This window comes from Gopherus evgoodei, chromosome 1, assembly GCF_007399415.2.
Source record: "Gopherus evgoodei ecotype Sinaloan lineage chromosome 1, rGopEvg1_v1.p, whole genome shotgun sequence".
Taxonomy (NCBI): Eukaryota; Metazoa; Chordata; order Testudines; family Testudinidae; genus Gopherus; species Gopherus evgoodei.
Window position 1 is genome coordinate 302,828,455 of NC_044322.1, and position 27,721 is coordinate 302,856,175.

At 41.5% G+C, this 27,721-nt stretch overlaps 1 protein-coding gene across 8 annotated transcripts in view; it reads right to left on the reverse strand.

The window, feature by feature from the left end:
• MSRB3 (methionine sulfoxide reductase B3) overlaps positions 1–27,721 on the reverse strand; it is a 146,057-nt gene that overhangs the window by 54,442 nt on the left and 63,894 nt on the right. For all 8 annotated transcript variants that reach the window (XM_030548812.1, XM_030548811.1, XM_030548816.1 and 5 more), the window contains one exon: positions 14,878–14,906. In XM_030548812.1, coding sequence (XP_030404672.1) covers positions 14,878–14,906 — 29 coding nt within the window. The remainder of the gene's footprint in view (positions 1–14,877; positions 14,907–27,721) is intronic.

Genomic DNA, 27,721 nt, shown 5'->3' on the forward strand with positions numbered 1-27,721 from the left:
TGCGCAGCAGCAGCAGCCTGGAGAGAAGAGAGGTAGGGGTGGATGGGGACTGGGGAGGGGAGCACTTTAGTTGGGGCATGCAGGGCTGCCATGGGCCCAACCCCAGAACTTGCTGCTGCCAGCAGGAGGAGAGCAAGGCCCCTCCCCAGAGCTCACTGCTGCTGACAAAGGGAAGGCGTCCTCTGGCCCCAAGCCTGCCTGCACACCCCTAGCCAGAGCACTCACCCCCCCAACCCAACCCTCCTACCCCAGCCCTGAGCCCCTCATCCCTGGCCCCACGCCAGAGCCTGCACCCCCAGATGGAGCCCTCAACCCCCCCACCAACCTTTTGCCCTAGCCCTGAACCCCCCTCCCACACCCTGAACCCCTCATCATCAGCCCCAACCCAGAGCCCTCACTCACCCCCTCACACACACTCCAACCCTCTACCCTTGCCCTGAGTCCCCCTCCCACACTCTGAAACCCCTCGCCCCCCCATTAATTTTTTTATGTGCACCAACATGGAGGTGATTTGGCACACATCACCTCCATAGTGGTGCACATAACTTATATTTATTTCCTCACATGAGTGGGGAAAATTAGAGGGAACACTGATCCAGAGTAGTGTTATTTATCCACATTAGATAAAATACAAAAGAGATCACTCCATATTAGTGCAGATAATTGCAATAAAATCATAAATCCGTTCAAGGCTGCTGCACTCTAGATCCTACATCCAAGGATCTAGCTGATGCCAGTTGATAGGTATCCTATTAGAAACAGTAAGAAAGCCAAGAAGAGGAATGCAAGTGGTAGCAGGCAATAGTATACCTAGCCAAGGTCCATTATGAATATGTGACTTTATTGACATGAACTGTGATCATATAGATCATTGTTGCAACCAGGGTCCTCTGGTTTCACCAGGTCTCGTACAGAGGAGATCAAGTGGGGTATCTATGGAAAAGTTGTAGTTTGCTGGTTATGATTATGCTGTCTGTATGTGTGTATCATTCTTGTATTTGAAGTTATGAATATTGGCAATGTACTTGTATCTCAATGTGTTTAATTCTAAGTAGCCTCAGGCCTTGGCTACACTGGCGCTTTACAGCGCTGCAACTTTCTCACTCAGGGGTGTGAAAAAAACACCCCCCTGAGCGCTGCAAGATACAGCGCTGTAAAGCCTCAGTGTAAACAGTGCCGCAGCACTGGGAGCACGGCTCCCAGAGCTGCAAGCTAAACCCCATGGGGAGGTGGAGTACCTGCAGCGCTGGGAGAGCTGTCTCCCAGCGCTGGCGCTGCAACCACATTCACACTTCAAAGCGTTCCTGCGGCAGCGCTTTGAAGTTTCGAGTGTAGCCAAGCCCTCAGTGAAGCATTTGGTCAGCTTCTTGAGAAAGGACTATTCTCAGGAAGTGCCCAATCAAGAAACACTTAACTGACAATGACTTTGAGAGATGCCAATCCACATCTGAGCTTTCCTGGGAACATTCAAACTAACATGTAAACAATGGCGTCGGCCTGCAACAAGCTGAATCATTCATGGACCTGTGACTCGCATAGGTGGCTACAAACGCCATCTAGTTGTTATGACTTTGCACAGAAGAACAAAGGAATTTCTGCCCACAAAAGAGAGAATATAAAAGGCCCTGGAAGGCTCTCCATTTTGTCTTCAGCTAGCTCAAGAATGGCCCCCAAGAGATGCCTGAAAGAAACTGGAACAAAAGACAGTAACTGTGGGCATGTGAGTGATTGCCGGACCAAGACTAGGAAGTAGTCCAGTCTGTGAAAGAAGCTTATTGGAACATCTCTGGGGGTGAGATTTCATCTGTAATCAGTTTCTTAATGTATTAGGCTTAGACTTGCATGTTTTGTTTTATTTTGCTTGGCAACTTACTTCGTTCTGTCTGTTATTACTTGGAACCACTTAAATCCTACTTTTTATATTTAGTAAAATCACTTTGCTTATTAATCGACCCAGAGTAAGTAAATAATACCTGGAGGAGTAAACAGCTGTGCATCTCTCTCTATCAGTGTTACAGAGGGCGGACAATTTGATGAGTTTACCCTTTATATAGAGTAAAACAGATTTATTTGGGGTTTGGATCTCACTGGGAGCTGGGTGTCTGGGTGCTGGAGATAACTGAAAACCATTTAGTAGGTTACCTTAAATCTGCAGTGTTGGGGTGCATGGTTCAGACCCACGGTCTGTGTTGGAGTAGACTGGCATGTGTGGTTCAACAAGGCAGGGTTCTGGAGGCTCAAACTGATAGAGAAACGGGCTCAGAGTAGTCTCAGCACATCAGTTGACAGTCCCAAAGGAGTCTCTGTGACCCAACCTGTCACAGAATAGTATGAGCAGAATAAAGATGGTAAACTCGGAGACTTCCTGTAATGGCAGACCCAACAACAGAATGAACCTGGAGAGAAATGGAGTTTTCTAATGCAGCTAATTTACCTTTTTAAAAATTCTAAACAAATGGGAAGGTCTGAAAGCCTGTGCTAAAAGACTACGGCCTGGTCTGCACCACAGAGATAGGTTGAAGGAAGCTGCCTTAAGTCGTACTGTTAATGTATGTGGCTACACTACCAAGTCCTTTACGTTGACCAGAGTCGCCTCTAATGTCTATTTCTGTAATCCACTTCTGTGAGAAGTGCAGTGCTTAATTCAATTTTCATGGGTCAACTGCGAGGTAGTGCAGATGCAGAGTTGTGTAATTAGACTTAATTGGCCTACAGGTGGTGTCCCACAATGCTCATCTGTGACCGCTCTGGAGATCACTCTCAACTCCACTGCACAGCATCCAGGTACACAGGAAACAGCCCCTCCCCTGCTAAAGCCCCAGGAATTTTTTATTTCCTATTTCCTGTTAGATAAGCATTGGGAGCATGCCAGCTTGAATACAGCTGATCATGAAGACCACATGCCCCAAACACGCTTCAACCTGGTCTGCACAGGAGGTGGTGGATCTCATTGCTGTGTGGGGGAGAAGAGTCTCTATAGGCAGAGCTCCGATCCAGCAGAAGAAACTCTAACTCTATGCAAAGATCGCTCGTGGAACAGGGGAGAAGGGCTACGTGGGGGACGCACAGCAGTGTTGTGTGAAAATAAATCTTCGCCAAGCCTATCAGAAGGAAAGGGAGTGTGAACAGTCATTCTGGTGCTGAACCCCATATGCCAATTTCTACAACAAGCTGCATGTGATTCTCTGGGTGACCCTACCAGCATCCCCACAAGCAATGTGGACACCTCGCAAGTGTGTGAGTCTAGGGACAACAGGGAGGACGATATCGTGGATGAGGAAAGGAGGAGGAGGAGAATAGGAGACAGGTTGAGCAGTGGATCCATTCTCACCAAGAGCCAGGAAATATTTTAACCCTGGAGCCCTGTTGGTCACAGGACATCACAGTAGCCGACCATGATGCCGGGGAAGGCACCTCTGGCAAGTATACAGATACAATCAAAGTCCAGTTAAACTTTGGCAGACACACACATTCGGTGGTATTGCATGTTTACTGTGAAGGAAAAGCGAGGTGCTGTGGTTCTCTGCTTACAAGAGGCTGCTCCAGCTACGCAGAGGGTAGCCCCCAGAAAAGACTGTTTATCTGGACTGGGGCGTCCTGGGAATCCTCCATGGGTATCTCTAGGAAACTTTCATGGAGGTACTCTGCAATCTTTTGCAGGTTTCTGGGCATGACAGTCTTATTTCTTCCACCATGGTAGGACACTTTTCCACACAACTCCTGAATTAATTCTGCTGGTATCATTGTGGTACATAGCATACCAGCATAAGGACCAGGTCTATACCTAGATGCTTGCAGCACCTCCTTCCTTTCCACCTCTGTTATCAGAAAACTGATATCACCTAGGGGAAACGGGGGAAGTTCTCATTAAAAGTGCTCTTACAAGAAAAAAAGAGCATGTAGACCCCCCACACACACACCTCCCATTCCAGATCATCAAACTACACGGCCACTAATGTGCCTTTACTGTGCTCAGCATGGGTCAGCAAGTAGTTTAAGCAGTTGATAGGGGACTGAGGCCCCACATGTGAGATTCTGTGATTTGGCAATGAAAACATTCTCCCCTCCCCCTGTTCATAAACAGCTTTCCATGGTGCTATGGGAAGGGGCGATTGTTTGACAGGCTCCTGACATGACGCCCTGCCATAAACTTCATTAAAAATGTGGCCTCCCATGACTCGGGGTGGGAGGGCTACTCACCATCACTAGAACACAAAATGGCACAGTGAATGGTTACGGATTCTGATTATATTATGGCTTACACCTAGTGTAATAAGGTTTTGTTTCTTTTTTGTTTGTTTTTTAAATGAAAACAGCCTTGCTATGGAAATATTTATGCATGGTCCCTTTCTTTTTTCCTCATGACTGACAACTGTAAATGTGTCCTTCAGCGTGTCACCAACACCTGAAAGCAGATTTCCAGTGATTAGAAGGGGAAGAAAGATAATGCGGGAGGACATGTTCACCAAGATAATGAATGCCTCTGGGACTTCTGACACAGAGCTGAGAGCATGGAGGATTTCACTGTCTGAGAAGTTAGACATGGACATGGAGAGCAGAAAAGCTTCCCATGAGCATGACTGTGTGGTGCAGGATGAGATGCTTCAGATTATGAGAGACCAATCAGACATGTTGAGGCACCTGGTTGAACTGCAGGAACAGAAGCAGGAGGGAGGAGAGTACCTCTGAAGACCCAAGTGGACAGCCAGCCAACATCGCATGGCACAGAATCACCCTCCCCCAAGTGTTCCATGAGGCCTGGGCGAAAAGTCCATTATTCCTTTCATTTAACTCAGGGGGAGGGTACAAGGAACAGAAGGCACCCATTCAAAGACCTTTGATGGTCTGGAATGCGGTGTTATGTTACACAGCTGAAAATGTTTCTTCTGTTCCAACTTTACAACCCCTTTTCCCCAAGGCTAACTTTTTTTTCTGTTCTCCCTCTTTACTTATGTTTGTTAAATAAAGTCAATGGATTTGAGAAATAAATGTTCTTTATTGAGTAGAAACAGTGGGCTTGGGCAGGGGGTTGGCTTTACAGGGACAGTGATACAGGTGAAGCTTTGGGAAAGCACAGTGCGGACAAGCAGCTTACATTACTGTGACTCATTACTGAAATGGCTTTTTAAAGCCTTGTGGATATGCAATGCCCCTTGCTGTGCTCTTCTTATTGCCCTGGTGTCTGCCTGCTCAAAAATGGATGCCATGCAATCTGCCTCAACTGCCCACCCCTATAGAAAATTTCCGCCCTTTTTCCCTCACAGATATTATGGACCACACAGCAGGCAGCTATAACCATGGGGATGTTCTCCTCACTAAGGTCCAACCTTGTTAGTAAACTTCTCCAGCGCCCTTTTAAATGACCAAAGGTACATTCAACCACCATTCTGCACTTGCTGATCCATTCCCTACTGCTGTCCAGGTGGCTGGTGTATGGCTTCATGAGTGATGACAGCAAGGGATAGGATTTTTCCCCCAGGAGAACTATAGGCATGTCAATGTCATCAGTGTTCATTTTGTGGTCTGGAAAGAAAATCTTGGATTGCAGCGTTTTGAACAGGCCCAAGTTCCTAAAGATGCGCACGTCATGAACCTTTCCCAACCATCCCATGCTAATGTCAGTGAAATACCTCCTGTGATCCACCAGCACTTGCAACACCATTGAAGAGTATCTCTTTCGATTTATGTACTCTTTGGTCACATGGTCTGGTGCTAAAATGGGGATATGTGTTCCATCTATCGCCCCACCACAATTAGGGAACCCCATCATGGCAAAACCATCCACTATGTCTCGCACATTTCCAAGACTCACTACCCTTTGTAGTAGAAGTTGATTAATGGCCCTGCACACTTGGTGCACAGCAGCTCCCATGGTTAATTTACCTACTCCAAATTGATTCCCCATTGACCGGTATCTATCTGGCGTTGCAAGCTTCCATATAGCGATTCCCACTCGCTTCTCCTCTGTCAGAGCAGCTCTCATTTTTGTGTTGCTGAACTGCACGGCAGGGGAAAGCTCTGCACAAAGTTCCTGGAAGGTGGCCTTCTGCATTCGAAAGTTCTGCAGCCACTGCTCATCATCCCATACCTGCAAAACGATGCGGTCTTGCAGTCAGTGCTTGTTTCACGGGACCAGAAACAGCGCTCAGAGTACAGCTGCTCTGTGACTGCCATCAGCAACTGTGAATTGTTTTTTTTCAGTGGCTTGCAGCAGGGCTGCTTGCAGGACATCACTGTTCCGCACAGTGGACCCTACTTAATCTCTGGAAATACTGTAGGAGAAGGCACGAGGTGTTTCAGATGCTCACAGCAAGAGTGCACAACTGAGCAGGCTCCATGCTTCTGGGGTTATAGTGTATCCACGGCGATTTAACGTGAAAACACACTGGGTTGTTGCCGTTGATATGAGAGCAGGAGGACAGTGCATCATGGGATGCTGATGCAATGTTCCCATTCTCCCCTGCAACAATGTTTTGGTCCCATGAGGCATTGCACAAACTTCCCAAAACACACTATGGCACACTGCACTTTGGGATAGCTACCCATGATGCAGCACTACTTTGTGCATCAATGCAGGTGCTGCTAGTGAGGACCACACTCCATCGAGACAATGAGCATGGTGTGGCCATGCACAATCTACTTAATTCGGAGGCTCGAGGTCAAATTAGATAAAGCAGATTTAACTTTGTAGTATAGACAAGCCCTAAGGAGCTACCATAAATCCAGATACTGTGATGTATGTTGAACAATCTGACCAACTTTTCTACTCCTATGTAGCAAAGAGAAAATAGACCAGGCTGCTGATCAATTTTAGTTATCACAAGTCAGGGCAGTATTTAGTTCTTCTTTCCTTTATGAATTAGATATGTCAAAATGTTTTGTCCCACTTCGTGAGCATTCCTCAGTATATTACAGATATTAATCTGAGTTTACTATACCCTCCAGAGGATCCCTTTCCTGTCTTTAAATGAGGTCTAAATCTATTAAACATTCCTAAAAAATTTTTAGTAGGCTTTGATAAAATGTTTGATTGTTTGGTCCACATTTGAATCTTGGGCTTTTGGGGGAGGAAGAGTCCAATGAAAACTGATGTTTAGTTTTTGCTTGGGACATGCTTTAGTTGGGGGATGAGTTTTGTTGGTGACTGTTGTAGGTTAGCTACAGACTTTAAAGGATTGTTTTTTCAAGATAACTGTCAAAGGAGTGACAGATAAATAAAGGTACTGTATATTTTGCATTTCTAAACAGATAAATAAAGGAATGAGACAGGAGAGAAACTGTCTCTGAAGATGCTGCACTTGCTCAAGAGAAGGACTTTCATTTTTAGAGGAACAAACATATCGAGTCAGGTTAACTTGCATCAGCAAATGCAACAAAATTAAATGCAACACAATGTGCATCCTTGCGTGCATTTGTGTATTCAACTGCTGCAAATGTCTGTCTCAGATGCACAACATTTGCACTTTTCCCATTTTACAAGGTTTCCACATTCTTAACTTCATCCATTCTCTGGTTTGAGTGAGGAAAATGTTTATTTGACATTATACCACTGCAGTATAAATGAAGTTACACACTTTTTTTTTAATTCCTTCCTTTTTTCCCCCATTACCACCTACTGTCACCATCACTATCATCTGTGTCTTACACAGTGTCCCTGAGCAGTGACATACTGGATCTTCTAAATCTTGTAAAATTTTCTTTCAAAGCTCCATCCCTGAACATAAGCCCTGTAGTCCAAACCTACCACAGTTTCCTCAACATAAATTCAGAAGTTGGTGAACAGGGGAAAGAGTGGCCAAAAGCTGTTTCTGAAGCTGTTTACTCAGAACTCCAGACACACAGAAGCCCCACAGGGGAAGAGCTCTCTGTCAACATCTCCTGGTGAACAGGGGGGAGTATGGCTACAGAGATAGCTCATTTGCATAACCTTTTTACACAGAAATTCTCCAGTGACACCTTGAAGAATGAACAGAACTGTGCACAAACTCTGAACTGGTAGGGTGGTGGGAATGAACAGAGAAAGAAGGAGGGGTAAGGTGCTCCTACATTGTGGCAGGGACTCTGCTATATGATCCTACATGCAATGCCCCATCTGGAAGACTTGGTAAAGAGAGGACACAGAGGTGACTCCACAGTGAGAGTCGACAGGCACAGAGATGGATTTGTGGCAAGAGGCACAGAGGCCACTCTTTGCTAAGCTACAGAAGGCAGCAACAGCCCTGAGCGAACTCCATTGAAGGCCTCCTGTAAAGCTGAAATCGCCATAGATGTGTTAGGTGTTGGAGATTCAAGGCAGACTAGGTAGCACTCCCTTTAGAAGCTGGAGACAGGTCTGCCTGAATGCACTCCCAGATTCTGGGGATGTGTCTATCCAATTAAAGGACTACTGCCAGAGATACCGTGAGCTGGGCGTTTTACTTAATTATTAGTGTTTATATATGTTGTAGCTGCATTTTCCCAAGTTAATGCTGTGTCCCCTTAAATCCTTGATTTATATACAAACTCCATGCTTGTAAGTAGGCATGTATTGCCTGTAAAGGGTGCCCAGAGAAGCTTCAGCATTTTTCTCAGGTTTCTGGGTAGGGGCTCCAGCAGGTGATGGTTGTGAGTTTTATCATTTAACCCAGCCCTTGTTGCTGCCAATGACACATGGCAAAAGGGTTACAGGAACAAGAGATGAAAGTGCTCATTGACATTTTGCGTCAGCACTTCCGCCTCTTTTGTAATTAAATTAGGGAAGTTCCTGCTAATGTGACACTTGAACTCTGAGTTGCAGTTTCAGGGGAACATATGGAGGAGGCAGGTTCCCTGATTGGGGGCGGCGGGGGGGGAATCAACAGAAAAACAACTAGAGGAATAACTAAGTGGTAGCTAAAAGTTCTACAAGAGAAGCTCTCTTCAGTGATATCATTACACTAGGGCTGTTTTTTGGGTACTTTACTACCACCAAAGTGTGTGCAATCACCAGAAATATACACATTATCCAGAGTGAAAAAGGACTATGTACACAATTTTTCTATTTTAGAATCCATTCCATACAGCACATTAAAACTCTCCCCATATACCAGCAGACATGCATGCCTATCTTTCTTTTCCGCTAATCACCTGTTCACTCACAATCCAATTTATATGCAACAGAATCATTGTAAAGCAATGGTGCCTGATGCCCTAAGTGAAGAAAGGATTGGCCCCTCCTTTAAACACATGAATGCACTTCTGCCTTTTACTCCCACTCAGTTCAGCCTGCCTCTCAATCACCCATGAGTTCTCATTGAGGAAGGTTGCCTACTTTCTGCTCAGTTGTGCTCAGGGACAAAGGAGAACCAGGTGGGTAAAAACGCCACAAGCAAAATGAAGTGGTTAAGCATTGGCCAGTTGATCAAGAAAAATGAAATCCCCAGTTCTATTGTTGCATTTCATAGATTCATAGACTCTAGGACTGGAAGGGACCTCGAGAGGTCATCGAGTCCAGTCCCCTGCCCTCATGGCAGGACCAAATACTGTCTAGACCATCCCTGATAGACATTTATCTAACCTACTCTTAAATATCTCCAGAGATGGAGATTCCACAACCTCCCTAGGCAATTTATTCCAGTGCTTAACTACCCTGACAGTTAGGAACTTTTTCCTGATGTCCAACCTAAATCTCTCTTGCTGCAGTTTAAGCCCATTGCTTCTTGTTCTATCCTTAGAGGCTAAGGTGAACAAGTTTTCTCCCTCCTCCTGATGACACCCTTTTAGATACCTGAAAACTGCTATCATGTCCCCTCTCAGTCTTCTCTTTTCCAAACTAAACAAACCCAATTCTTTCAGCCTTCCTTCATAGGTCATGTTCTCAAGACCTTTAATCATTCTTGTTGCTCTTCTCTGGACCCTCTCCAATTTCTCCACATCTTTCTTGAAATGCGGTGCCCAGAACTGGACACAATACTCCAGTTGAGGCCTAACCAGCGCAGAGTAGAGCGGAAGAATGACTTCTCGTGTCTTGTTTACAACACACCTGTTAATGCATCCCAGAATCACGTTTGCTTTTTTTGTAACAGTATCACACTGTTGACTCATTTAGCTTGTGGTCCACTATGACCCCTAGATCTCTTTCTGCCATACTCCTTCCTAGACAGTCTCTTCTCATTCTGTATGTGTGAAACTGTAGTTTCCTTAAGTGTAGAGCACTAGACAATTTGTAAGCTCTTGGGGAGAGAGACTACTTTTATGTTTCTGCAACGGGTACCTAGTGCAATGGGTCACTGGCCATGATCAGGATATCTGAGCACTATCCTAATAATAATACAACTCTCTACACAGTCTAGGCCACCTGTAAGTATCTGCCAACATAAAATGACCTTTTTCTCTTGAGCAGAACAAATTTGACTTCACAATGATGTGGCTACTTGTCAGCTACACTGTTTATAAAATGCAGCATAGTTCAACAGATAAGGCCGCAAACAGGGAGTAAGGAGAATTTATTCTGACTCTGCGGTTCTCACACTCTGTAACACTGGCAATTTACTCCACCTAGCTGTGACTCTGGTTCCCCACTAGTAAAATGGCGATAACGATACTTAGCTATCTACTTTGAGATCTACAGATTAAGAATGTTATATAAATATTATTTTATTACTAAGATTGACATTTTCCTTAATTTAAAATCCTTCTGTGTCAGATATACCACTACAAGTCTAAACAACATTAAGTCAATCTAATTTACTGTCAGCAGCATGATGCTGATCTACAACAAGAGAATATGAACCTGTTGAATTTTGTTCCAAAATGCCACCTTAATTTCCAACCAACCACAATGGGGCCTCTATACAATTTATTATTAATTAATAATAATAATTAATAATAGAACAGCATAATCTAAACGGTACCCTACAAAATGCTAAGGACATATTCTCAGCTTTGTTTTTCATGGGTTACTATGATAAATGGCGAATTTTGAGAGAACAGTAGGACAAATACCATATTTTTTAAGTATTTCTTACAATAGATTTTTTGCTTTAATATATTTTGGTTTTTTTAAATTATTTAAATCCATAATACCATGATATAAAAGTAAACCACAGTCATTTTGTCACCTAAGAACGTTTACGGCATGAAGCTAATTTCATATTTTGAGGCAAAATTTTTCCCTTGATAAAGATACAAAATTAGCACGCCAAAACAGTTTCTCAGACAAAATTTTTAGTCATGAGGATGAAAACTATGTCCCCTGTATAGATGTTCTAGCTATTTACATGATAGATACTGGATTATCCATACAGAAATTTTACAGCACACTTTAAAGTTAAATGTTCAAGTTCAAATTAATTTTCCTTTGACAATATCTGCCTAATATTTCAGTGTTGTACAATGTTTCCAAAATCTGAATTTATAGTAAACCTATTAGACTTTTTTTTAAAAGCTACATTCCAGACTTTGTGCCAGCGTCAGAAAAAAAATAGTTGTGTCTTTTTTATTTTTCAATATTTTCACACATGTTGCTAGAAAATAAACAAGGAAATTCTCCCCCTCTTGCCCTAGAGCAGATTTTTGCGCTTCAAGAATAGTTTCCATTCTTCCCATCCCACCAAATGCATACAGAGAATGACCACTAAGGGCTTGTCTACCCTTGAAAGTTAATTCGGATTAAGGTAGGTGTGAATTTATAAAGTGCAATAGCTATTCCTGAATAACTCGATACATGAGCATTCTTATTCTGGAATAAAAGATTAATCCATTTCCAAAGCTGAAAAGGAACAAGGCATTATTTTGCCATCATAACATTGTCTACATGTGGAGTATTTGGGAATAACAAAGTCCAAGGTATCAGAGGGGTAGCCGTGTGTGATGAACTAGGAATGTTCTTAATGTTTTCTCTGAATACTGTGTTGGTGCCTCAGTGTCCTCATGGCAGTTCTTAAGTATCTGGCAGAGCAAAGGGCCAGTGCACCTAAATGCCTGACACTCTGTCTCCTAGCAACTGATGGGCTGGGCCCCTCCTCTGCAAAGGTGCCAACTGAAGGTGTTGGAGACAAAGAGGTCAGGTGACCTCCTGGCCCGGGAAAGGGGCTGAGCAGAGAGGAGGGGTGGTTAGTCTGGAGCTGGCTGGGGTCGAGGAGTGAAGTGCAGACGTGGGGAGTCTGGCTCACTGCCCCGCAGAATGGACCCAGCCGAGGGGTCCGGTTCGCTGTACCAACAAGCTCTGTTTTAGACCCTGTTCCTGTCATCGAATAAACCTCTGTTTTACTGGCTGGCTGAGAGTCACGTCTGACTGCAAAGTGGGGGTGCAGGACCCTCTGGCTTCCCCAGGACCCCGCTGGGGCGGGCTCGTTATGGGAAGCGCAAGGAGGGGCAGAGGATGCTGAATGCTCCAAGGAGAGATCCAGGAGGTGAAGACGTGTGAGCTTCTTGCCCTGAACAAGTCTGCTCCAAGGGAGAGGAGGCTCTCCAAAGTCCTGACTGGCATTGTGGGGAGCAGTTCCAGAGCATCGCCCGGTGACTCCGTGACACCGTGTTTGTTGCTTTTTACAGATCCAGACTAAGAGTCCTGTGGCACCTTATAGACTAACCGATGAATTGGAGCATAAGTTTTCGCAGGTGAATGCGTATGACGAAGTGGGTATTCACCCACAAAAGCTTATGCTCCAATACATCTGTTAGTCTATAAGGTACCACAGGACTCTCTGTTGCTTTTTAAAGTCCTAGGTGTGCATCTTTCTGTTTTGAAATGGAGATGTGCAGAAAGACAGATGGAACAGGGCAGCCAGAGCAATACTCCTACAATTCATACATCCTGAATGTTGGTAAAGGATGTTAATAAATCAGAGAGAGTGCAAAGAAGAGCCATAAAAATGATTAAAGGATCAGAAAACCTGCCTTATAGTGATAGACTCAAGGAACTCAATCTATTTAGTTTAGCAAACAAAGTTAATGGGTGACTTGATTACAGTCTATAAATACCTATCTAGGAAACAAATATTTAATAATGGGCTCTTCAATCTAGCAGAAAAAGGTATAAACACAATCCAATGCCTGGAAGTTGACGCTTGACAAATTCAGACTGGAAATATGGTGTAATTTTTTAACAGGGAGAATAATTACCTATTGGAACAATTTACTAAAGGTCATGGTGGATTCTCCATCACTGACAGGCAACATACCAACTTTACACATTTCATAAGAATGAAGCCACATACATCATGGTGTTAAAGGTGGGTGCTACCATATTTGTTCATGTTAAAGACACATTCATAGTAGAGGTAGGGGACTTCCCAAGCATGGTGACTGACAGAATGTTCAAAGCAGCTCTCTGGCATGGACTACGAGGTGGCCTCAGTATCCCACTAAACTTTCTACACCTCTACCCTCTTTCTATTCCCAGCGTAGTCACTCTAAAGAAAAAGCCTGGCAAATATTGCCCATCAGGAGAGAAAGAACAATACCATACAGAATACCAGAGTTCTTGTTCACACTTGAAACATATTCAATGAAAAGGGGAATTCTTTAACGAGCATTTTCATTCCAATTAGGCAACAAGGAAGAGCAACAGTTGGTAGTTTTGTTCCATGCCATCTGTAGAGTATTTTTTATAAAACAACATCAGAAAACATTTAAAACTACCTTGACCTTCCATTATACATTCACAAGCCATGGGCACCAAAATAAGCATTTACCTCACTTGAGCAATACCTGCAACTAGGAACCCCAAACACAACAATTAAAACCACAACAATATCACTCAATCATATACAAATCATGAATTGGGTCTTGTAAGTCCTTCACTCTGCAGATTTCATGCCCTATACTGGCTGCTGCAAAGACACAGTCCGGGGAAAAAAAATAAATAAATAAAAGGAAAAATAGTACAGGTACCTCACAATTCAAATTGAGATCACTGCTGTAAACAGGAAGAAAGGAAATATTTCATTTCCAAGAGACTTCTAGGTCACTAACATTGTAGAATTTTCAGAAGTATAACAATTTAAAACCCCGCATTAAATAAATTCATAGGGTAACATTAACTTAATTACAAGACTGCTCTGAACTTACATTAATATTGTTTTTCTATTTAAAATAATAGTTTCCCTCTTAACTAAGATATGTATTTTTGAGCGACTATTTCAGGTAATAGACATTTCAGCTGCTCTCGGTATAAGAAATTATTTTTTACAATTTAAGAGCATACTATTTTATAACTTCAACAAACACTTGGGTATAAGTAGCTTAACAAATGGCAGTCTGCTTTCACCATCCTCATTTGGAGAAAACAGTTCTGTTTGCTGCTTTGTGTGTTTTGTCTTGTTAGATACACATTCATCCGTTATACTGACCTTCGCTTTTTTTCCCTGTAACACATTAAAATTCTTTCAAAAGGTAAGTTGAGAGATATTGCCTTTTGGTAAACCTACTAGAAAGAAGGTCTGGCATGCATTGTGTACATGCATCTGTCATGAAAATTTCGTGACAAATCACCTGCTTTGACATACAGGCTGCACAGAATTCAAATTCCCATGAAATGTCTTCGTCCACAAGGAAGAAAAATATTCTTTTTAAAAGGTAATGATAATTACCAAGCTCTAACTCTTTTCTATTTGCTTTACTTTTTATTATTATGATTTTTTTAAATGGATCCATTAAAACTTACTGCAAAACAATGGCTTCCTGGTGATCATCTCAAGGTAAAAAGAAGAAAGTAAAAAGATATGAATCAATGAAGGGAATGAATTAAAGGCATCAGCAATAACAGTGCTATTCTTAGGTGGTGAGAAAACTCAGATCCTTTTCAAGACTGGCCTGCCTCAGTCTCATTAAAATTGAAGCTGAACTGATCAATTAGTCTGATGAGTAAAACATGAATATAGTGTATTCAGCATGACATTGTAAATCTAAACATACCTGAATTGGAGTCAAACTTCGTTTCTGACCTGCAAAGGGAAACAGAAAGAACTTACATTATGAGAACTGCTCTTAATCATGGAAACTAGCTGACAAGAGGAAAAAAACTACTGTTTTTAAGCAGTAGACATACCTCTGTTTTAATAATTCATGCATGCAAATTGATTTTAATCCCAAATGCTGCTTTTCATGTTTAATACTTTTATTGGATTGCACAATGTACAGATACAAAAAAGAGAAATTTTAAAAGAAAGAAAAAAAAACACACAAGGGAAACCAAACAGGATATAAATATAAAACCAGGATTAAGTTATGTAACTATGTATTACAGCACATACTTGTAGTTATGAAATACATATTGTTCTCATTCATTTTAGTTTTCAAAAAGTAATTAACAGGATTCCATATATTCATGAACGTTTCTAATCTATTTTTGAACCAGATACTCTTTCATTAATATCATATGTATTGTATAAAATGATCAGTAGTTGGACATCATCTTATGAGGATTCTGTGTGTGTCTTTAATTTCCTCACTCTGCAAATAGAAAAAATACTTTTGTTCTCTTTAAACACAAGTTGAACTGATTCTGATGTCTTAGCAAAGATAATGATGTGTGCTAGAAGCACAATTATCCTCCTTCTTGTGTACTACAGATTTTCACTCTCTAACAAGGAGTATTGTCCTCTAAGAGCTTAGCACATAGCAAATGAACCTAATAACCTGTACATTTAATAAGAAGGAGAAAAAGTCTAGCCCTTGTGGGAACATTATGTTTCAGATATCGGTTAATAATAGTTGTAAATTCAGAAGCCTTTGAAGTTCTCAGTTCAGCTGTGGGAAAACTTAACTTGGGTAATTATTCTCAAGATGCGGCTGATGTGCTGTCAAGCAGAATTAACCCTACCACTGGGCCTATCTGCACAAGCGGCTATAAGACAGCATTGTCTATATCTAACTCTCAAACCAATTAGCGGGCATGCTCCAGTCAGATGTATATCGCTCAATCAGTTGTATGTATGTTCACAGCTGGCACAGCAAGATACAAGAACTGATCAGCAGGAGTCCTGTTAGAGGAAGCTAACTGGCAGAAAGACTTTTTGGGGAAACACATTTAACCAAGAGGGGAATAAAACGTTTAGTTCTTTTAATCCGTGACAGGATGCTGGGGTGGCTTTGGAAGTTACAACCTTGCTTTATGAAAAATAACTAAAGTACAGGGACAAAATATAGATATTTCTTTGTTTTAGATAGATAGATTAGACAGATAGTCTTTAGTTATGTATATAGACTTTGACATGTCTAAAAACAATGTCAAGATAATCATAAAGTGAGAATCTAGAAGAGCAAATTAATGTCAATCCTCTATGTTTAAGAAAATTGGACAAATGTACGCAATGAATATTAATGGAAGAATAGGGGGAAAACAAGAGAAAGGGAGGGAGTGAATACTGTGTACAAATGTAGTCTCCTCACCTCAAAAAAGATATTCTAGCACTAGAAAAGGTTCAGAAAAGGGCAACAAAAATGATTAGGGGTTTGGAGAGGGTCCCATATGAGGAAAGATTAAAGAGGCTAGGCCTCTTCAGCTTGGAAAAGAGGAGACTAAGGGGGGATATGATAGAGATATATAAAATCATGAGTGATGTGGAGAAAGTGGATAAGGAAAAGTTATTTACTTATTCCCATAATACAAGAACTAGGGGTCACGAAATGAAATTAATAGGTAGCAGGTTTAAAACAAATAAAAGCACATTCTTCTTCACACAGCGCACAGTCAACTTGTGGAACTCCTTACCTGAGGAGGTTGTGAAGGCTGGGACTATAACAATGTTTAAAAGGGAACTGGATAAATTCATAGTGGCTAAGTCCATAAATGGCTATTAGCCAGGAAGGGTAAAGAATGGTGTCCCTAGCCTCTGTTCATCAGAGGATGGAGATGGATGGCAGGAGAGAGATCACTTGATCATTGCCTGTTAGCTTCACTCCCTCTGGGGCACCTGGCATTGGCCACTGTCAGTAGACAGATACTAGGCTAGATGGACCTTTAGTCTGACCTGGTATGGCCATTCTTATGGTGAGTTAAACAATCAGAAAGGAAACTAAAAATGTACCTGCCTCCCTTCTCCCTTCCCACTTCTCCCCATTTCCCCCTCTTAAACAGTTTAAATGAAAACCTCACTTTGGTCAAAGGATGGAGTGGAGAACAAAGTACAGTGATATTTTCAGCAGAAACACATTCTAATTTATTTTTACCAAGAGGTAACAGAAGCATTAAACAAAGAAAACATGTAATTCATAGGTTTCAGAGTAGCAGCCATGTTAGCCCAGTACAGTTAGTTTGGCTATCTTGATTATCACTTCAAAAGTTTTTTTTCCTTACTTAATTGGCCTCTCAGAGTTGGTAAGATAACTTCCACCTTTTCATGCTCTCTGTATGTGTATATATATCTCCCCAATATATGTTCCATTCTATGCATCCGAAGAAGCGGGCTGTAGCCCATGAAAGCTTATGCTCAAATAAATTTGTTAGTCTCTAAGGTGCCACAAGTACTCCTGTTCTTTATGTAATTCATATAGATTTCAAAATCAACACAATGGGAAAAGCTGCACATTTACCACTCTATTTTAGTTCCTTTTTTATATTGGAGTGTAAGGGCCTGATTTTGCAAACATTTATGCATGTGACTTACAATGGGTATTCCCACAGAGTTCATACCAAAATAAAAAAATTCAGAGCTATTCCAAACAAAGAGATTCAGTATATTTTGCTTAACATACTCTCACCAAGTTGTACTGTATCTATTTATGCAGTTCAATCATACCCATCACCATGTTATCTGAACACCTCAGATGCCTACACTTACTGAGCATCAATACAATTAATATGAATATGGTGGGATCCAAGACAATAGCAAGGCTTTTCTATGGCTGACAGGGGCTACAGCCCCTATATGGCATATTTTCCAAAGAGAGTTGACAGGGCAACTTCTCTTCTTAAAAAGAGGACCAGGATCCCAAAAGGTCATAGCAGGATGGCTTCACTGAAGTTGTCTAGTTTCCCACCAGTTTAATTTGGGAAGATTTTGTAGACAGAGGAAATGAGTTCCAAAAACCTTTTTATCAAAAACAGTCAATCACTTTTCACTCTCATTAACAACACCTAGATGCAATATAGATCTCATCTCTCTTTAGCTCTATTCAGCGGTTAATTTTGTAGCAATAAACATGCTTCTTCATCTGTATTTGTTCTTCCCTCATGATTGGGCTGCTTCAGGCTTTACTTTTTTCCTTTTGTGAAACAGCTTTTACTGCATGACATTATACAGCATGGCCATTCCAGTGCTATCTTGATATGTAGTGTCATATGCTGGAAACAGGAATAGGGCTGTTTGATTGGGCTGGAGACCTGTCATTCACCTTGTCATGAAAATGTAACACACTGTGAGTTGCTGCAACAACCACCAAGCCAGAAAGTAGTGGGGGGAGGAGGTTGCCAGGGGTCACTGGGCAATGTAATGAGTACTAAAGCTCTAAATAGTCATAAATTACAGGACAGAAAACCAGGAAACCAATCTGGGGTAAGAAATGAATAGAACTTAATGTTTAGCAGTTGCTATAAAAGCAAACAGAACACTGGGATGTTGCCATAGAAATCATTTAATAAGAGAACATTATACCACTGTAGAGAGGGCTACAGAGACCAAATCTTGGAGTACTGGGCAAAATTTAGGACACTGTATTACAGAAATAGTATTGATTGAAGAACTGAAAAAGGGAAAAAAAGGTCAAGGACAATGAAGTGTGTCTGACACTAAAACTAAGCAACGAGTTAGAGGAAAGAATGAAAGAGCAATCCTCCAGGAATTGAAGGATTCACACGTCAAGGAGGAAGATGTTTAAGAAGATGTTTTTGTTTCAAGTGGTTGAAGGAGATACGGCTAGAATTTAGGGGTAAAATGCTGGTCCCATTGAAGGCAATAGCAAAGCTTCCAATGCCTTAAATGGAACCAGGATTTCATCCTAGACCTAAAAGTTATTATATTTCTCCCCTTACATTAATCTCCTGTATTGTATCAGAAAGTAGGTTCATATGGTCATTGAAACTGTGAATAAGGAAACACCAATATCAGAGACCGGATCAAATAAATTCCTGGAAGTAAATTCCATGGACAACTTGTCCTATTAAAAATAAAAATATTCCCTATGACTTTATTACATTACCATTTCTAAATTACATTAACTAGCAGGAAGGACTTTGTGGTTCTGTTATTTGCTCCGATCCGAGTATCCTGCAAAGCAAGATCTATGATGTGGAACCACGTACTCACTTTGTAAACTACTTTTAATATTATTTCCATTGTTTGTTTTTCCTTGAGTGTAATAAGTCCATTGCTTAACTAAAATTCTTGTGATTCTCATTCTTCATCTTTTATCCCTCCTGTATATTCCCTTCTCCTTTGTCCTATGGGAGTGTTCTGAAAATAACAGCAGCATTCAGATGCACAAGGAGTAAAACATTGTACTGTTGTACACAGGACCATCCCTAGGGTGGTGCAGGGCCCTGGGTGGAAGTGACAAATCCGTCACTTCCAGAACTGACCTGTCACTTACGGGACCAACCACACTGGACAACTGCACCAGCCCGCTGGGCCTCCCAAAGCACAGAGCCTGGAGCTGTCACCCCAATTTGCTGTCCCAAGGGAAGGCTCCGGATGTACGTTTATAAATTGCCTTTCATCGCAAAGTGCTTTACAATCCATAAACATAGCATGACACTGGAATCTAGGGCAAGCAAACAAAACTACCAACACAGAGAAACAAAAAATAATGAAACTGGAGCATTGGGAAATTTTAGCTAAGGACATTCAGACAGACCCTTAAACTTACAGAAGATGCCATGAGATCTATAAATATTCATAGGGATGGAGAAAGCCTCTTTTGAAGGTCAAACACAATAAATTGCACGTTAGTCAACTTATCTACTTTGGAAAGATGAATCAACCTTGAGAGGAATTGAACCTGTGGCTCCAGGATGCCTAGGTGTTTTAAACTTGATGTTTTGACCCTGAAGCCTCTCTCCCAACAAAGGGAGAGAGAGAAAAACTGAGCAGTGAGAACCACAGAATGATTCTGAAGAAGAGCTTTCTGGAGCTCAAAACCAAGTCTTTCTCAACAACAAAAGTTGGTCCAATAAAATATATTATCTCATCCACCTCGTCTCTCTCAAAATGTTTCTATGCTGTTGACTTTGTCATATATTCTTCCAGTGCATCACTGAAATGCAACAGCTGGCCTGTGGCACATATTGCAGATGGACTAGTAGTGGCACAAATACAACTGTGGATATCTGGCATTTGATTTGCCATTTGTCAGTGGGGCAGGGTTGTTGTTGTTTTTTTTGCGGGGTGGGGAGGAAATTGCCCATAGTTGTTTAATAGAGAATTCCACTAATCTTCTGCAGCAGCTCAACATTAGCACCATTATTCATTTTTCTTCCTCTCTCCTTCCCCGTCTGAGTCTCTATCAGATTCTTTAGTCTTCTTCACAACTGAGTGGGAGATTTGTTTTTGTTGGAATTAAATGAACACAGGGAACAGATACTGTAAAGCTCACTGCCTCCTTGAATAGCATCTGCTGCAGCCTCATTAGTTCCTATCTTTACAACAGCTCTTGTCCTTATAACAGTTACAAGAGGGAGGGAGAGAGCATTGGCCCCTTTCAGTTTGTCAGTACTTTCCCCTCAAACTCCTATTTTATATGGATACCACGCTATCTTTTTGCTTTCCCCAATGATACCAGGCATAGCTTTGGCAGGGGAAATATTAGCAATTTCATACCACTCAAAACAGAGCTTTCGTTGATCAAGAATCTGTTGGAGTTGGAAATATAAATGGTAACTATGGGCCAACTTCCTTCACTTATTACTTTCTACTTTTCCATCAGGTAGTGTGAATAAACTATGCTCCAGACTGTCTATGGCCGGGGAGAGACAGATGTAGAACATGCATATATGAGGTCTGGCCAATTGCAATCAAACTAATGTCCTGACCACTGTGGGGAGAATGAAATAAAATCTCTAATCATTCTTCCCAATTTTTCCTCAATACAGATAATACTAAGATAAGAAGCATTATCAGCATCCTCCTTCCCTTTCCAAGCATAGACAGTGTCTCAACCGAAAATGCTCACAAACCCTATTGATGCACCAGAACCTAACCAACAAGACAAGTTTCCAAAAAGAAAGAGAAACAACATCATGGACTGAAAACTAATGCCTGGTGTAATTATCCATCCAGGGATTTATACAACCCCATTAGTGTGGTATCTGAGCACCTTCCAAGTATTTAAAAAAGAAAAATCTCTCCCCTTCCCAGCCTGTAAGAGAAACAACTTCATTAACTGTAGGTTGTTATTGTGTGTTTGTGTTCAACCTACTGAACTGAAAAGAACAGTTTTAACTCAACTGTGGTCAATAGAGTGACTCCAGAATGATTTTCCCCCAATGTTATTGTAGACAACATATGTGAATTTTCTGCAGCTTGTTTGTAGTTCAATACCTATTCACTGTGCCCAATGTATCTGTCAGGCTAGATACAGTAAATATGACTAAACTTAACAAAGAATAACCAGGACTGACTGAAGTGTCTAGTTCTTCCCGTTAGAGCTGCTGCGTAGCCAGTCCAAGATGGCATGTGTTTTAAAACACAGGAAATAGGATACAAACTTGACATTTCTAAACAACAACATGTAAAGCTAAATTTTGCCCTCAAACATACATGAAACTCCCACTGAAGTCCATGGATTCAGGACAGAATGTGGTCATTAGTATCCATAGAAACCTTGGCATTTATGACACCTTACCCTTAAACATTTTAAATAGGGGCTTGCACCTCAGTAGTGATTGATAATGGTGAAACTAAACAATTTCAGAAGTTTGCTTGGATGAGTTCTGATGAAACGTTCATCAGCTAGTATGGTCTCTCTTTTCTTACTTTGTCCTTTATGGTGCTTAGCATTCTTCTGCCGCCCTCTCCCAACTCCAGGCATATCCTTCCCCTTCTGGAAGTCCTACCATCTTCAACTTCCTCTACCCAACAGACTATGCCACCCCCCAACTCCCTGTAACCTCCCCAGAAAATACTCTACTTACTGTTGTTGATGTTCCATCAAGGGAATCTACAAAGTGGGAAGTCTCAGCTTTAATGCTGTCCTAGATTGTGGCTGACATTCTAATTATATGTGCTCCTGGACTAGCAGAGGATGTCTTAGTATCCATGAAATTTACAGGCAGCAGCCAGTCTGTTAGAGTTTGTCAGAGTTACAGAAAAACCATACATAACATAACAATTATGAGGTTTGTCAAGAGGCTGGCAAATCAAGAATTTAAAAAGTTACCCATACACTTATTACAAATTCTAAATAATGTATTTGCTCCAGTTACTGCAGCTCCTATAAGCCACACTTGTCAAACAAAAACAGTGAATCAAGTCTTTCCCCACGACCTCTGTAGCTACATCCAAGGGAGACAGTACTCACATGCTAGAGATCATGGTTGGGAACAGGCGGGGGCTGAAGCAGCTGCAGGCATCACTAAGATCTGCTCAGTCTGCTCACTAATCAGTAAAGTTGTGTAATTCTTTCATGAAGGAGCTATTGAGGATAAACTGCTCTTCCAACTTGCCACAAAGAACATAGATAGCATGTGAAAACTCCAGGAATGGCACAGTCTGCAGCTGCTCACTGACTTCTGTAAACTGGGTAAAGCTCAGGCTTGTTGCAAAGGGTTCATCTGCTAGTGAACTGAGTCACAGCACCAGCCGCACGACTGTATTTCAGCTGTAACTTTCTTGCACAAATATTCCCATTTGGTACATTTCCTAGAAGCCTCCTGTGCAATGTTACTCTATGCTCCCAGAAAATTCAGGGCATTCCTCATCTCTTTTGGAACTCAGCTCAGTCACTGAGGGAATTCACATTTAGTACCATATAGAAAATTTTCTTAACTCTAATTTCCCATTCACACAAAATCCACAATAAAGATTTTTGACGTTGGAAAAAAATTCAAATTTAGTTTCTTTTCTTCTCTTTTTTCTGGACCACACTGTCCTTGCTCCCATTACTTTTACCTGGAAGCCCATTCAGGGACTGCATAATTCCTGCTAATGAAAGCATAACTAATTCCACCTGCAGGCTTCTCTGTAACTGAACTCCAACAAGCAGCACAAAATTCCAAAACAGCTTTCTTGGCATTTAGAAAACCTCCTTTAAAATCCTGGGATGGTTTTAGAGTTCTTCCCTTGCCTTTCCCAGTAAGGTTACACTATCAGATCAGGACAGCTCTATAATTTATTGTGGGGTAAATAACTTATTACTTTGTGAAGACCAAGACAGTGGCAATGCTGGCTAGTGTCTTTGACAACTCACTAAGACCATTTTATTTACTCCAGCAGGCCCTTTGTGTATTGGCCTCTTCAGGATTCTTTTATCTTGCTGATAGAGAACATTTTCTTGCACTGTATCTTTTTGTTGTGTTGCTATACAATACTGTATCAGAGGGGTAGCCGTGTTAATCTGGATCTGTAAAAGCAGCAAAGAGTCCTGTGGCACCTTACAGACTAAGGCCAAGTCCACACTACAGAGTAAAATCGAAATTAATAAAATCGATTTTATAAAACAGATTTTATAAAATCGATTTTACGCGTCCACACTAGGGCACATTACTTCGATGGTGTGCGTCCATGGTCCCAGGCTACCATCGATTTCCGGAGCGGTGCACTCTGGGTAGCTCAGTAAAAGAATGGGACCAATAACTTCGATTTCCGTCCACACTAACCCTAAATCGATTTAGTAATATCGATTTTAGGGTTACTCCTTTCGTTTAGCTGGAGTACAGAAATCGATTTTAAGACCCCTTAAAATCAATTTTAAGTGCCTTGTAGTGTGGACGGGTACAGCGTTAAATCGATTTAACGCTGTAGTGTGGACCTGGCCTAACAAATGAAGTGGGTATTTAACCACAAAAGCTCATGCTCCAATACGTCTGTTAGTCTATAAGGTGCCACAGGACTCTGATGCTTCTACTACACTGGGTATCAACACTGCCAGAATGAGAAACAGGCTGAAGAAAGCACAATGGCCAGGGAATCTCCTAGAACAATAGATGTCTTCTGACTTGCCTTTCGTTGTGAGGGAAGTAGGAGACTGGAGGGGCTTCCAGTGGAGAGCTATTCCATTGGCAGCTGTTCCATCTCCCTTCTGGATCAGCACAGGATTTCACAGCTGCAATGAAAAACCTGTACTGTCTGAGGTGATTCTGGTTTAACACACATAGCTGGTCACATTATGGATCTAGTATTGAGTATGGGACTGGAGATAGAGGAAGTGGAAATTATGCTCACAGACTGATCTCCACCTCTGGCAACCAGTGGTTGGTTGCATTGCTCCTTTCCTGCAGGGACATAAGGCTTGCGTTATGATTTTCAACCCTCAGAAGCTTATGGAATTGGAGTTTCCAGATGGCTCTCTGGAAGAATACTGTTCAGCCAAAAGACCACTCTTTACAGAGTTTGGTTGAAATACACAACAACTTGTATCAACTCCATTGATACAACAGCCCCAAAACACACTCTTGGCTGGCTTCACCGTCACAGGTCACCATTGTTTAAAGATGACCTGCAACTTACGACGCAAGAGACAATCATTGACTGATGCTGACAGTTCTTATGTTCATAGCATACACAAAGATAAATTAGATAAAAACATAAGTTGATACATTAGATAAAAACGTAAGTTTCAGGAACGTTTCAACATACTACTACTTTATATCTTAGAATTCAGAACAATAGCACACATGAGCCCAAAACCAGAGAGAAACCACAGGCTGCTCCCTAAGACAGCAAGACACAACTCACCTACTTTGTCTGGAGTTGGCTCTTTCCAGACAGATTCTGATTGCATGTTTTACTACAGAGTCTCCTAACCTGCAAGCAGTATAAGGAACCGCCCACATTCCCCACCCGAAACACGATAGCTTGCAATTCCAACACAGTACTCAATACACCACAATCTTTCAAACTATCAGCCTGATCTTCCTTTTTTGGGAAAGGTCACTGATCAGATTGGGGCAGATCAACTCTGGCAATTTCTGGCATCCTCAGCAGGAGTGGCTCCAGGCACCAGCGCACCAAGCGTGTGCCTGGGGCGGCAAGCTGCAGGGGGCGGCCTGCCGGTCGCCGTGAGGGCAGCAGTCAGGCTGCCTTCGATGGCATGCCTGCAGGAGGTCCACCAGTCCCGCGGTTTAGGTAGCAGTACATTGAAAGCACAGGACCGGCAGACCTCCCACAGGCGCACCGCCAAATCCGCGTTACCAGCGGACCTCCCACAAGCATGCTGTCGAAAGCCACCTGACTGCCGTGCTTGGGGCGGCAAAATACATAGAACCGCCCCTGATTCTCAGATTCCCTTGAGTCTCGCCGCTCAGGTTATAGAGCTGGGATTGGAGTGGAAACCATACTGGTAACAGTGACTGCCGATTTTCTCCTAGCAATGGAGAAGGCTACTTTATGTGAGCTGATTTTATAAGATTTGGCAGCTACCTTTGATACAGTCAAAGAAGAAGATTTGTTGGGATACTTGTCACTTCATAGGAATGGATGGGGTTGCTAAATGGTTCTGGTTTACTCCTATCCATTCTGAGGCAATCGCTTGTCCACTCCAAGAGCTCTCTCAGATAGTGTTACTACTGGAGTTGGTTTTATCACCCTCTCCTGTTCAGAGTGCATATGAGACCATTACGAAACTTGGTGAGGAAATATAAACCATCTGCTAATGCTAGCTCTATTTCCATCACATCAGACCTGACTGGAAAGTGGAACAAATAATTTAGTACCTTTCCAAAAGCACTAGGAGTGAGCTGGGTGAGGGTTAATCTAGGTAAGACCATTATAAAGTTAGTGCATTGGGGGAAGTAAGCAGAAGGGTTGTGCTTCCCAAGTCTGGATATGTTAACCTTCTGGATGCTTTGCAGCGCACACCTTTCTTTGTAAGCAATTAGGGAGATTAGGCACTTATAGATGGCATGATAGAAATTAGGTGATTAAGAGCTGATTTAGATGGGTCTTGTGCTATGGATATGGCTGGGTGGAGTTCTATGGGATTTTTGTGAAAGACTCTGCTAAATGACTTGAAATACTGCATTAATGCATTTAACTTCTCTAATGGTTTGCTTTGAAAATGTCGAGAGGTGCCAGAAGCATAGATAAAAGTGCCACACAAGTCAAATAAATATATAAAATGAATAAATAAATACATTACTCTTTCTTTCACCACATGGGAGTGGATTAGCTGACACTCTTACCAAAGAGAATTCCTTTCAGAAGCCAGTAAAGGTAGCAGTGAAGGAGTGGCTAATTTATTAAGACTTGGTGACTTTTCTTGTACCTCAGAACTGGAAGTTTAGACAACAATAATATTAAAGGAAAAAAACTAGCAATTCCTTGGGCCTCCCAGTGCATCTTATCTGTACTATGTCTCTCTTGCATAGGCTGTCTATTCTTTTACTTCTTGTATCAAGCACAATGCTGATGTTTAATAAATAATTCATTATAGATTTTCTTCTGTGGAAGTGACTTCAGAGTGCAAATTCCAGTTGTATGTCTTTGAGGAAAGATACCGATCATTCTAAACTCCTTCTGCCATGGTTGCTGAGAAAAAGCTATTTTTGCATGGTAAAAGGAAAATGCCTTGAAAAAAATCAAGCCAAGAATAAAACACTTAAAATTCTGGGTCTTTAGAAAACAAATAGCAGATTAGATTTGTTATTTATCATTTCTAGGGTCATTTAATGGTACAGGTGTTACTAGTTTCTGTGAACTGCCATGAAGTGACAGATCCCAAAGATCCTACAAACTAAATAGACATGTCACAGCAAAAGATTACAATAAGCAAGTGTGGCCCAGAAGATATTAAAGGCAGAGGTTTACAAAAGTGAGCTCCTGAGACTTGTTCATTGTGTGTTTAACATATCACTTTCCTTAGCTGTATTCCAATGTGGGAGAATGTGTGGAGTGAAGCTACAATGAAGTTCAGTGACGGAACAATTGGATTTAAAGGAATGACATTGTTTTTTAAGTTTGAGACACCTTCTGACTATCGAAAAAGTTAAAGCACACTCTCCATAAACTCATGGTGGTATCAGCAGTTTAAATGAAGAGAGATGTTGAGTTTTAATGGTTTCTTTTTATCTCTTCTACTGATAAAGATAGAATTCTATCTTAAGCATGTAGCAAAAAAATAAGTCTTTCATCTGGGACATAAAATTCATGTGTTCCCTGACCTTGCATGTCACATGGTAATGAAACAGCGTAAATCAGACATGCTAAAAGTTGAAGCTTGTTAATATATTAATACTGAAGCTTCAATCTCCTTCCTGGCTAAACTAACGGGTCCATAGTTCAAACATATATATTTACAGATTACAATGATGCAGAGGAAAAATTAATGGGCACCCAGCAGGAGCCAAATGGAAACATGTGGGTTTCAGATGAAGATCTGAAAAAAAAAAAATCCTATTTACCTAAATTTTCAGTTAGCATTATGGAGTTTCTTCTTTTCACTAGTACTTCTCTCCTAAGAGACGATATTGGCGATTTAGCCTCTGTATGGGGACATTTATTGAATAGCATAGATTTTGTATTCTCCTAGCTATATACTGTTGCTACCATTGCTACCTATTTTCAACTTTTGGGGCTGAAAACACTATCTTTTCCTAGTCATCAATTTTAATTCATTCAACATATAGTATATCTTCTAGTCGAGGAACTCACTATTCCTTGCTATTTTG